The sequence below is a fragment of the Sardina pilchardus genome, chromosome 8 (genome assembly GCF_963854185.1).
Source record: "Sardina pilchardus chromosome 8, fSarPil1.1, whole genome shotgun sequence".
In the NCBI taxonomy this organism is placed as follows: Eukaryota; Metazoa; Chordata; class Actinopteri; order Clupeiformes; family Clupeidae; genus Sardina; species Sardina pilchardus.
This window is the reverse complement of record NC_085001.1, coordinates 34,082,806-34,096,011: the sequence shown is the minus strand read 5'-3', so window position 1 is coordinate 34,096,011 and position 13,206 is coordinate 34,082,806. Positions and strand designations below refer to the sequence as shown.

Below are 13,206 nucleotides of genomic sequence, written 5' to 3'. Positions count from 1 at the left end.
GGTGCCATCATACCGGAAAAACATCAGGGTCATCATTACACATTTGAAGGAAACGTTCAGGGCGGGCTGAAGAATGTTCCGGTCCCTGTAGCAAGGAGCAAAATTACAGGAAAAACATTAACAGCGAAGAGTTGGGAAATAAAGTCCCGTTAAAGATCTTCATTTGTTGATTTGAGGTGAACTAACTCATGACATTCATTTATGTCCACTCAGACAAACAAACAACTTTCAGGATGAAGAGAGAAGATAAATCACTACTCACCATGCCCTCCATACCATGTGGCAGCAGCAATACAATGCCATTCTGACGAACCCATTTGGCCTGCCCAGGACAGATAAACTGATCAATGATGCATTGTGCAGTGTTGTGGAAGTCACCGAACTGGGCCTCCCACAAGACCAGGGCATTTGGACTTGCCATAGCAAAGCCAAGCTCAAAGCCTATGAATACAAGCAAGAGAACAGACAAGAGAAAAACATAACTGAATACATCATTCAAATCATTCAAGGGTATTCACAAGGAGTTTTCCTCATTATTGGCAGCCTTTACTCCTCTTGGAGCTTTTAGTAAGACGCTGGATCCTAGCTGCAGTAATTTGCTCCCCTTCAGCCGGAAAAGCATTGTGAGTTTGGCTCCTCATTTTGGGTGAGCATTCACACATTCCTTATACTCCCAAGGAGTTTAGAGGGGTTGAGGTCAAGACTGTGTGGGCCATTAAAGTTTTTCCTTAGCATACAGAGGGATATTTGTGACTCTCCACAGCAAAACCAGTCGCTTGTCGCAACAGACGTTTCCGAGAAAAATTATCATTTATGTTACTTTTTTTTTTTTTTTTGGTTTTGAAACAGTGGGAGGTCCACACTGTAAGGCCGTGAATACATTTAGCTGAGAAACGTACCTTTTCTAGTCTAAAAACGTGAGTTTCTTGAGGTGAGAAATTAAACTCCAGCAGAATGTTAGAGGCGTCTCGTTTTTACCGCTCTACTCTAATATTTACAGTAAATGCACTCATTGACGACCACCAAGCTATCCGCGTGCTGTGTCATTGTTAATACAACGTGGCTTACCGTAAATTGTAAAGTAGCTGCGACCTTACAAGGTGTTTGTGAGTGTTGAGTCGACAGTCAACTTCAAAGGTAGATTTCTCCGTTTCTCTCTTGGCATGACAGGATGAACTCAACTCCTTTGAATGCTTATATTTCAGTAATATGACGTTCAATTCATTAGATATAGGTATCGTTTTGAAGGCTGATTATACTCTTTCGTGAAAACTTAATAACTAAAATTTAGAAAATTTGAACAATGTGACTGATTTCGCTGTGGAGGGTCACATTTCTTTAAGGACCTTGATTTGTCCACAGATGGGTCATTCCACTTCAATTCAACGGATTTTAGGGAAACTGAACACAGTACCCCACTCCTGATTTTTTGGCACATTTGCACGCTCATCTAAATGTGCAGCAAAGTTAAGATGTCATTAAAGACTTAACATTTTCTGTGAATAATGATTGCTACCTATAGATTCCACATATACATGTGCAAGCCATATGTGTTGATACTGACTGTGTTATAATCTTATAATAATCTACGTCAATCACCCACATTGGGTGCCCCATTACACAATTTATAAACAAAATGTTTGGCAAATGGCTCTCTACAGATGTGTTTACACTGTCTTTGAAAAAAGTAATTAAGAGGTGTCTATACAGTATTTCTGTAGGAATTATTTTAACGCAAAACTGAAAAATAATCAATTTGGATTATATTTCATCTCCCCATAACAGAGGTATGACAAGCTATACTAATGAAATGAACTCATCTGTATGTAATGGGCTTTCAGACTGAACTTTATTTCTATCAGTGAAAACTAAAAGGTTGTGTAGATACACAAACAAACAACAAACAAACGCTTAACTTTCATTTGGAGAGATTTTTTAAAAAAATGACTGTTTAACCTGGTAGCCAGCTTGAAGGTCACAGTCAATACTGTCCCTTCCAACAAAATTTCTTTTACTTATTATTTTCACTAAATTTACCGAAGATCACCAAATATCACGTTTCTTTTCTGTAGCTATTGTTTATAGTATAACATGCACTGAAGCTTTTTTCTTTTTTCTGTCCAGTAATGAGAAATTCGTCCTCAAATGTGAAAAAGCAATAAAATGTGTATTTATGATATAATTTGAAATCATGTGCCAAATAGCAAATAAAGTACACATGTTGATGTACACACAGTTTACTAAAAAGTTTTAGACAACTCACTCCTTGACTGACAAGATGACGGCGAGCAGAGACGAGTTCGACGAGTTCAAAACCTTTCTTTTAGCAAACTATGTGTACTGTACATAAATGTTATCATTGCTCGAGTTCATATGTAGAGAATAGTGTTACGCGATCATGTGTCAAAATAGTAGTGCCTCTAACATTCCCGTTCAAAAGGCCATTTGACCCGAATATGACAACACAGACAAGATTGAAAGAGTAAAAAGATTAGAAGAGTAAAATTACGCTTTTAAATGAAAGTTTGACTCGGGTACGTTCACAAAAACATTTTGGTGAGAGTTATGCTTTTAGCGAAAATAATTCCTCACATACTGACCTAACACTCCATACTCAGACAGAGAACTGTTGCAGACGGTGTATGGTGCTTGGTTGGCGTCTACGTGATTCATGGGGATGCAGATTCTCTTGTCCACGTTTTGGTCGTGAAGAACATGGTGACGGTGGCTGACAGAAGACAGAAACAACTGTTCAGAAAACAACAAGGATTTCAAATAACTCTTAACGCCTGTAACAAACTGCTAAGAAGACTTAACCCCCAACGTGGCAGCAGCAAGTTAGCCTTTAGAATTCTACCTCACATTTATGCTGTAGCTATGACTAGATTTAATTTCTTATGGATGAATACTCAAAAACTTTCTTTATGATTAAGAAAATAATATGTTCCAGCATTCAACAGTGGATTCAGGAAACGTTTCTACTGTACAGATATCTATTCCATGTGTTACCTGAAGGTGCCTCTCTCCACATCTTGGCCACTGAGCCTCACATGAATGCCCTCTTTCAGCAGAGAGCCAAAAGCCATATACTCTCCCAGAGCCCAGTCAACTGTGCGGTTACGAATCATCTCACCTCTACCCTTCAAGATACGACTTAGCCCTGGCAAGAAGGAGAGGAGAGTGGTAGATGGGAGAAGGGAAATACAAAGGACATGAGAGATGCATAGGAAGCATCTGTATTTTTAAAGGTGATGGAATTGAAAGAAAATTGCATGGTGTTTGAGAGTGTCACCTCCATGAATAGTGAAGTCTTCTACAGGTACAGATGATGCCACCTGTCCGATATGGGTCAGCTCTTCCTCGCTCAGACCAGTAGAGGGACAGCTCATGCTCTTGGGCTGGCCGTCCAGAGTGAAGAAACCTACAAGACATTCATATACTGTATAGTACATAAACGCAGAAATCATCATACATGCTTTTATCTCCTCACACCTGGACTATTGTAACAGTCTTTTCACATGCCTCACTCAAAAGTCCTTACACAGGCTTCAAATAGTCCAAAACTGCTGCCAGGCTCCTAAATAAAACTAAACGGTATGAAGACATCACTCCTTTATTTATTCTTTTATATATGTAAAGCACTTTGAAACTATGTTTGGAAAAGCGCTCTATAAATAAAGATTATTATAATTATTATTATTATTATAAACAATCTACACATTAGTCGTTCCAATAGAGTACCGAAGACTGACGTTCCGTTTCCATGACGGCAGTGTCAGTGGATCTAAACAAACTTTCGAAGTGGCTGAAATAGTATTGAATGGAGACAGACACATGGCATAATTTCTAGCTAATAAATTGTTTTAAATGTAGGCTATGCCATTTAAACCTGTTTTACCTGCTACCACACGGATTACCTGGCAGGTGTAACAGAAATAAACCAAATTCCAGTGGATATTTCATGTCTTATCAAAGGCTGGTGTCTGTTAAAAGTGATAATGGTGTAAAAGTGAAAAGAGGTGTTTTCTGCCTCAAAAATAAAGCTAAGACACGTCCGTGAATTTAAAGGGGCCCTATTATGGCATTATTTACTGTTTATTATTTAATTTATTAGGTCTTATGGAATTGATTTACAAAGCTGAAGTGTCGTCTGTCAAAGTATTTTTCCTCCTACTGTACGTCTATCAGTATTGCAACCCCTATGTGAAATGCCCGGTTGCTGAGAAGTTTAGCTGAGAAGGCTTTCTTCCCCATACATTTTGACATCTTGACTGCTACACAATTCTAAAGCAGTTTTTCGGTGGGACAGAAATACAGAACAGAGAAAGCAGTGCCCGTCTTCTGTCTCACTCACGCGACGTGAACATGGCTTGCCTGCAACAGGTTATCACTTCACTGCTTGACACTACCCCACATGAAGAAATGATGCACATTAACAACGGACAGAACCTTTCAGACAGTTTTTATAGTGCCAAAGGGTTAGCTTTTGATGAACGGAGATGCAGATCATCTCTGGGAGTGAATGGAACAGTGGGATGGCCCAGACGCCAGCTTCTGGCTGGACTCTTTCAATGACAGCATATGTCGTGACTGGAGAGGAAGAGTTTCAAGTTTAGGGATGCTTAACGTTAGGATTGGCAGGGGAAGTTGATTGGGAAGGTAAGGCAAGTTGCCGCTAAAATTGTCAATTCAATTGCAACTTTTGTACATATTCTACTGCAAATAAAGAGTTTGTGACTTGCTTTTGTTTCAGTTCTGTATTTAGGCTGATGTAGATGTAGCCATATAGCTCGCCATAACTGTGTAGCGTGGCTACATTATGCTAATATTTACTTGAATTTTAAAAGTCATTTGATAGCCTTCCAAACCAGAGGAGATTAAAAATAAAACAGCAAGGCAGATGGACGTACGGAATAGTCACGGTTAGTTGGTTAGTAGGCAACCAAATAGTTCTAGCCTATCTAATCCAAATTGAACTGGTCTCAGAACTGAACTGGTCTATTCTGGGTGTCACACAAACGCTATTTGTTTGTCCAGCAAATAACAATGTCCACAGACAAGGTAGAGTAACGTTGCATGATTTTATGAAAGTATAATGTATTGCGACATTGAAGTAAAGCTGGGCTCAAACTACACGACAATCGGCCCGATAATCGGCCGAAACCGGCCCTTACGACAATTGGTGGAACGTTCACTCCCCAGGAGGATCGTAAGCGATTGTCGGCCCCGTTTCCCTAGTCGTGAACGGTGTTCGAAGATAGAATTTTACGGGTTCTGAGACTGCCCGATCGCAAATCGTAGATATCAAACATGTTTGATATTTACGACTGGAAATAGAATGTTGAGCAACCACGAGAGTTCTTTTGATCATAGGTCTACTGAACTCGAAGGAGAAAAAAATAAAAATGAAGTTGACAAACCACCTAGGAAGCGCTTGAAGAATTGTGGGAACAATATGAATGTTTGCATAACACAACGTTGGTTGGGCTCATCATCAGTACACCCACCATCAAACACACACACACACACACACACACACGCCTGCATGTGTACGTCTGTAGGCTACGCGCTGTGCGTATGAGGCTACTCAACGAGAGAAAATGTCCCTTAAGTTATGTGTGTGTATTCACACCAAATTGAACTTAGAAATAGCCACTAAAAAATGGGCAAATTAGAACAAAGCTTACATGCAGACATGGGCAGTATTTCAATTATAAGTATTTTAAATACGTATTTAATTACTTTAGCGTATTTTGTAATTTGTATTTTGCAGGATTGGAAAAAATCAAATGTAATTTGTAACAAAATACTTTGAAGGATTGTATTTAGAGTATTTCAAATACTTAAATACTTAACAAAGATCTGTCAATTGCCCCCTCAAATTAGCCCAAAATTCATCAATTAGTTAAATATAGCCTCTTATACCTATAATCATGTCAATGTATGCTATGCTTATCATAGGTGTCCTGATCTGAAGAAGTAATGGAGGAGACTGAGGCAAAAATCTCCCCGATGGGAAATAGTGGAGTTTTCACCACCCAGTTAATTAGTTCTGTATATCAAGACACCTTACAGGATGTTACTTTGTGTGTCGCCCATGTTGCCAATCATGTATGAAGGTAAATGCATTTATAGCACAAAAGGGGAAATGCTGTTTAATTTAAAAAGGCTAACCTGTTAAATTTGTCGTACTACTCTCACTGAATACGGAAAACAATGGTGGGTAGTTTGTTTTGTCACAGTTGATTCCACTGTTGCAAAGCCTGCTTGTTGCCAGTTCAATCATCATTTATATTGATATGGGATGCTGATTTTTTTTTTTTTTTACTAGATCTACTTCATACAGTAGGAGCCCCAAAGTAAAGAATTGATAGCCCTCTGCCAGCCAATCAGAAACTAGTATTTCTTGTAGTTATTTTAAAAGTCGGTATATCATGATTATTGTGGGGGTATTTTTGTATTTTCTAATTACTTGTATTTTATTTAAATACATTTTTCACATCAGTATTTTGTATTTTATTTTGCTACATTTTATTATAAGCCAGTATTTGTAATTTGTAACAAAATAGTTGTGATGTATTTGTGCCCACCTCTGCCTACATGTGATGTCAGATATCGCAAAGCCATTGAAGCTCATTTCAATACCCAGCCTAAATATAAGGTTTTAATTTTTTGTTTATTTTTTATAAATCAAAGTTAATTATATGCTATTTCAACATCAGAGAACACAGTACAAGACTTAATTCATCCACTCTATGTCCTCTTTAAGGATTTATCACATAATCTGAATCCAGTATGCCCAAAATGGGCAATATTGTTTTCTACTTACCAGGCCAGGGGGAGTCAAGCCAGTGCTTAATGTGGAGGATTTTCTCATCTTTTGAGCGTGCATGTGCTTCCTCACAAACCTTATCATACTTAGCAATCTCCTCCTAAACAAATGTAAAAGGATATTGGCATCAGAATATGACCAAAATATCTGTCTTCTTGTGGAAAGTCACTTTGCCCTCACTCACTTAAGAGCTTAATTCAGTGTTAAATTAGCAGAAGTGTATCTCTCCAAGGACCACATGAATCAATGGTGTGTGCAAACAAAAATTGTGATGAGCATCTTTCTTCACATAAAGCATTTATAATAAGTTACTTGACAGGAAACATGCATACCATCTTGTAGTGACATGCATAGTACATTATCTGTGATTTGCTGGTTGATGATGGCAAGAGGAAATAACGCACAGAGGCTACATGATCAGTGTATGACTGTGGTTAGGAATTCTCACATAATGTTAAATATGTATTAACCAGAATATTTTGTACCATGTGTGGTTGTCTGAAAGACGAACATATTAATTACGTAACCATCAAAAGGGAAAAATACCAAATAGGCTAACACTGTGTGATCTATAAAACATGTTGATAACTGGAATATTGGCAGGCCCCACTGGTGGGGAATAGAGACATGATAGAGGGGGCGTCGGAGCACATTTTTGTGCCTTTCTTTAATAATTAATAATTGTCTTTTTTGACAACGAAGATCAAAGATACAAAATAGACACATACAAATACAGGAGTAATTAACAGACCAACATACAAATTAAAATAGAATCTTGGTCCAGTGGACCAAGACGGGAAATGAAACATAGAACCAAAATGCAAAATAGTATTTGAATGTTACTGTTAAGAAAAGAAAATATGCTTTATGAGCTTTAGTGGCTATACGCACTTTGGATCAATTCTGTTGTATTAAATGTGCAATATAAATAGAGTTGACTTGGCTTAACTATAAAACATACACTCAGTAGTTGTTTGTTTCGTGTGTGGCTGGAATTATGAAAGATGAATGTTCATATTAGACATACAAGTGACAGTTGAACTCTACCAGTACCATTCAGCAGTGTTGAGACCAGTATTAAAATGGGTTTTGCAGCACTATCAGCTTTTCACAGTGTAATCAATGTAACAGACTGTAGGTAATTCCCCTAATAAACCTATAGGGCACAACAGGAATAGTTCACCTCCATCCATAGACGAGCCGTTTTGGGGAGATTTACCTGCAAGATGTATGGTAATCTGGTAGATGTAAAATTTGCCTCGACCCATTTAAGGATAATTGTGGGAGGATCTTATAGTGTGTTGCACAAAAAGACTGGTATATTGCGCCCCTTACCTCATATTCCTGTCTGGTTACTGAGCCCTCAGCAATGAGCTTTTCAGCATATTTCTGCATTACACCCTTCTGCTTCTTGATCTGCTTATACATGAGTGGCTGAGTGAACATGGGCTCATCCATTTCATTATGGCCGTTCCTCCTGTAACACACCTAAGGAATAGACCAAGACACACACACCAAGTCACTAAGGGCTCAAAGACTAACAGAACAAGGTTTTTGAAAGGTCACATGAACATTGACAGAATCAAATATACTGAGACATTACACTCCGAACACAGGCAACACCACTCAATATTCCAGTTTCAAGGCCTGAACACACCAACACGACCGGCCGACCGTCGGCAGAAAAGCAGTCGCACTATCAGTCGGGCTCTCGTCTCCCCTGGTCGGTCAAAAAAGTGCTACTGAACACACCGAAGCGACGCCGACGCCGATTGTACGTTCTGCGCGTGCGTGAACTCTGATACATTACCCATAACTGCAGGCTTCAGAGTCAGCCGAGCTGAGTAGATATTATGCAGGATTCGCAGAACTAATTGCCACTAGTTTTCGGACTTCTCTGATTAAGCAATAAGAAAATATAAATATAATTATATCGTGTGTATTATTTTATTGCCATTGCTTGTGTGTGAGGCCAACGAAACACTCTCTTGGGCACAGAATAAATAACTTTTCGCCCGTTAACCTAGCTAGCTTGCTAGCTAATATTAGCACAGTAAACGAAAAGTGAATGGGAAGTAACCTGAAATAACACACGTTCAGAAACTTAGTTTTAGCAAAAATATGTTAGGAAGGTCTATCAAAATGGGTCCGAAACTTACATCGCTGAATGTAGGGCTAATGGTTAGTTTAAAAACGAAGTCCTCTGCTACCTAGATGTTACGAAGGGTTAGGACTCAACCAATCAGATTGGTTATTGAGACCGACGGCCACTGGCCAACTCTACATGTCAAGTCGGCCAAAACTGGCCAAAATTAGCCCCGACGCCGACTGGCGACAGCACGGGACACACCAAACAGACTCGAGTCCCCGACTGCCCGAAGGCCGATAATCGGGTTGGTGTGTTCAGGCCTTAAGAAGTCATAATGTTGATATTCTAAAGCGGGCAAAGGCACTCACCAAATCCACCACTACATCCTTATGAAAGGTGGCCCTCCATTCTGCAGCAACATTACACACATACATCACAGCCTCAGGGTCATCTGCGTTCACATGAAAGATGGGTGCATTGACTACGCGTGCAACATCAGTGGGATAGGGAGAGGAGCGCGCCATTCGAGGGTCGGTGGTGAAGCCAATCTGGACAGACAGAGGGCAGATAAAACCGATGGTGTCAATAAAAAAAATCTCTCCTGATATCACAGACAGAAAGGACTACTACAGACTGGACTACTTTTATAACAAGGCCTTGTAAACCTGACCATTTAAAAAGATGAATTGATGGTTTATTCTGGGATTATACTGATCTAAAAACTACAATAAGGTTGGACATTTCACCAAGCTGCCTTGCAGTTTACACACAGTTCCTACTGTTGTGAGAAAACTCTGACATCCCAAAATTGAGTTTCCCACCAAGTTCCCTTAGAGTTTACTGGTACCTGTCTGCTATCTGTCTATTGCATAGAATTAGCTCTAAACTCGGGCTGCAACTAACTTGCTTTCATAGTACACTACACATCTGTCTCACAAAACCCTAGTTTATTTCTTGAAATTCCTTGTTTTGTCCACACTCTAAAGATATTTAGTTTACGTTCATAGAAGAGCTGAAGCTGAACATTCTCAAGTTTTAAAGGCCGCAATCAAAGAATTCTGAGGCATCTTCCTTAAAAAATGACACAAACCAGTAACCAAAATAGTTGGCAATTAATTCAATTATTGACAAGTAATTGATTAATTGTTGCAACCCTATTCTCAACCAACTGGTTCTATGTGCTTATTCTACAAAATGCTGGAAATCAGTTGCCACTGTGCTTTTCAGACAGTATTAATGGTCAGGTACCTGGTTGTTAGCAACAACATGCACAGTGCCATGTGTAGAGTATGACGGCAGGTCACTCAAGTGGAACGTCTCATAAACAATACCCTGACCAGCAAAGGCTGCATCCCCGTGCAACAGGATTGACATGACCTGAAAGACATACATAAAGACTGCATTTTTGAACAAGAAAAAAACATGAAAATCATATTAAATAAAGCCACAAGTAGAGATGCAGCAATTAGCACCGTGATCTGAACCCAACATTCTAATATCTCTGTCTGTATACCTCAAGGTTTCTGCAGGCATCAAGTAGCTAAATGTGACTTTTTTTTAATTTACCTTTTTAACATGTAAAATACAAAAGAAAATCTGAGTTCCAGAATTACAAAGAGGAAAAACATTCTATAGGTCTATACATTCTACATTCTATAGGTCGGTTATCGGTTATTTTCAGTTTCAATTTGTGTTTTATTGTTGCATATACTTTACAATATAGCGACATTCTTATGGGGTAAATAGCAGAAGAGAGCTTTATATGAGACAATATAAGCACACAGCCGTACTATCCATACATGCTCACATTATACATTATACATGCTCACATTATACTGTACATAAACACATACTACACACAACCACTATACTTGCATGTAAAGTGATTACATAAAAGCGCAGGCCAATGGACATGAGACATCAGTTATCAGTTCCATTTAATTAGCAGTTTTATCACAATATATCGACACCATCGTGTTTAAAACTTGTTAATAAAAAAATTATCACTAAGACTAAGACTAAGACACCTAAAATTCATATTAAATTAGAGTTTATTTGGACTTTAAGACCCCACGGAAACTCTGTTACCTAATTTCATTAATGCATAAAGCATGTCTGGGCAGATGCATTACCCTGTTGCCGTCTGTGTCTCCACAGTAGAACTGCTCAGCCTTAGTCTTGCCCTGAACCACTGGATTGACGGCTTCCAGATGAGATGGGTTAGCAACCAAAGACAGTGTGATGTTTCGGTCAGTCACACGATTTATTCTTCTGTGGTACATACCAAGGTGATACTTCACATCACCAGAGCCCTGATGAACACAAAAAGGCATGGTTACGCCCATACCCTCACAGTATGTTGGCTGGTGTCAACTGCACATGAATGCAGACTGCCCATGGTATTTGTAAGTGGACTCACCTCATCTGCAGCCTCCAACTTAGAGTCAAACTGGCAGAAGATCTGCTCTAACTCTTTGCGAATGACATTGGCCAGGACATTCAGGCGACCCCTAGAGAGACAGAACACTGAAAAGTTCAGACATACCATGATTGAAGGAATGAGGAGCTTCATATCTGTGAAGATTCTCAGGACTTTCTAGGAACCATTGGTCATTGGAATATTGATCAGAGATGACAGAATAAATAATATTCTACTGAACAGATAATATAATTAGTACACAAGAAATATGTAGTAACTCTGAATAAGAAGGAAAGAATAATAAAATAATAGAAGGAAAGAAGTCATGTATGAGTTATCTGTTACAAGAGGTAGGTGAAGAGAGTTTCAGTTTTTAAAGAAATAATGATACAAAACATACTGTGTATGTCATACATAATAAACAGCATAAATACAACATTCTCAACTCTACACTGTGTTGGGCATGTGATGACAGTTGCTCCATATACATATTGAATACGCCTGCCTGCACTTTCTCAGCAATGTCCTGTATCATGCTGTACTTTCAAGTTTGAAAGACTTGTTCTTATTGATGACTACTTCACTGTTCGGTCACACACATTATGCTGGCTTGGTCAGCTCCCAACAGCAGCAATTTCAATAGAGGTCTGAGGACACTAATAACCTGTGAGGCATTCCCATAATGACATTCTCCACTCCTTTCTCACTGGACTTATCAATTATGGTTTTGAGTGCCGGGATGAGTGATTCACAGCCCTCCAGGCCAAAACGCTTCTCAGATGACCATTTCCTTTGCAAGAACTCCTCAAACCTGCAACATATCAGTATACATGGCTTGATGTTACAGTGCTGTAGAAAAAGAAAAGTCATACTTGGTTGAGAAAGTCAGCACCCAGACACCTCAAACAGCATCAATATCAGCATTTCGTATTTCAACATCTTTACAACCTCCCATGAACAATAAAACATAAAAAAATAAATGGCTATGGTCTATTCCAAGACAGGTCAGCCTGGAAAACTACAGTAATTTCCTGTGTATCAGCCGCATTATGTATAAGCCACAGGAAAGTGTTTTATGCAAGTTAAAAGAAACAAAACAATATTATACCATTAATACCATATAATAGCTGAAGAAATTTTGCCAAATCAATGTATAAGCCACGGCTTTTAATTGGGAAATTACGGTAACGCCCATGTTTGCTTGTCGAGGTAAGTGCTCAGTACCGGGTGGATCGAATCGTTCGAGCCAGGAGGGTTCTCTTCTCTTCTATGGTGAAGTGCATGATACCAGGTTTCTCAAACTTCTGTCGAATCCACTGACACTGGTCCAGGTCATTGATGAACATGAATTCAACACCAATGTGCTGGCAGTAAGACTCCTACAACAACACACAAGTATGGGTTTATGGGCAGCACAAGGAAAAGACTGCATTAGAAACATTTACAGTTTATATTATTTTGTAATTTGGTAACTTAAGACTAGACACTACCTAGGTTGGTAAAATATACACTTGTACATATTTTACACACTAATTAAAAATTAAAAACAATTAAAAACTGTGATAACACTCTGGGCCAGATGTACTGACAGCGCTAATAACAAGTTTTTGTATGCACAGAATGCGAACGCTGTGCCTTGCTATATTGCATGGAATTTACCAAGCTGTCACTTCATTACGTTAACAGCGTTAATCACCGCCTGTCCCTGCCCCCTCTACAACGCCAATTGTGTGTGGAGAGCTGAAAGGGACACTTCACAGATTAGCATTAAGCTTTGTACCAGTCATGTTTTTGAATGGTCGTGCATCATTCCCTCAGTTTGCCTTGAGATGGGAGAAATACGGATTTCAATGTTGGACTTCCTGC

At 39.0% G+C, this 13,206-nt stretch overlaps 1 protein-coding gene across 5 annotated transcripts in view; it reads right to left on the bottom strand.

The window, feature by feature from the left end:
* LOC134089299 (2-oxoglutarate dehydrogenase complex component E1) overlaps positions 1-13,206 on the bottom strand; it is a 49,181-nt gene that overhangs the window by 4,100 nt on the left and 31,875 nt on the right. For all 5 annotated transcript variants that reach the window (XM_062543727.1, XM_062543724.1, XM_062543725.1 and 2 more), the window contains 13 exons: positions 12,565-12,719; positions 12,005-12,151; positions 11,341-11,431; positions 11,054-11,233; positions 10,170-10,298; positions 9,290-9,469; positions 8,168-8,320; positions 6,830-6,932; positions 3,293-3,421; positions 3,010-3,160; positions 2,601-2,728; positions 263-441; positions 14-85 (listed from right to left, as the gene is read on the bottom strand). In XM_062543727.1, the coding sequence (XP_062399711.1) occupies positions 14-85; positions 263-441; positions 2,601-2,728; positions 3,010-3,160; positions 3,293-3,421; positions 6,830-6,932; positions 8,168-8,320; positions 9,290-9,469; positions 10,170-10,298; positions 11,054-11,233; positions 11,341-11,431; positions 12,005-12,151; positions 12,565-12,719 (1,797 nt within the window). The remainder of the gene's footprint in view (positions 1-13; positions 86-262; positions 442-2,600; positions 2,729-3,009; positions 3,161-3,292; positions 3,422-6,829; positions 6,933-8,167; positions 8,321-9,289; positions 9,470-10,169; positions 10,299-11,053; positions 11,234-11,340; positions 11,432-12,004; positions 12,152-12,564; positions 12,720-13,206) is intronic.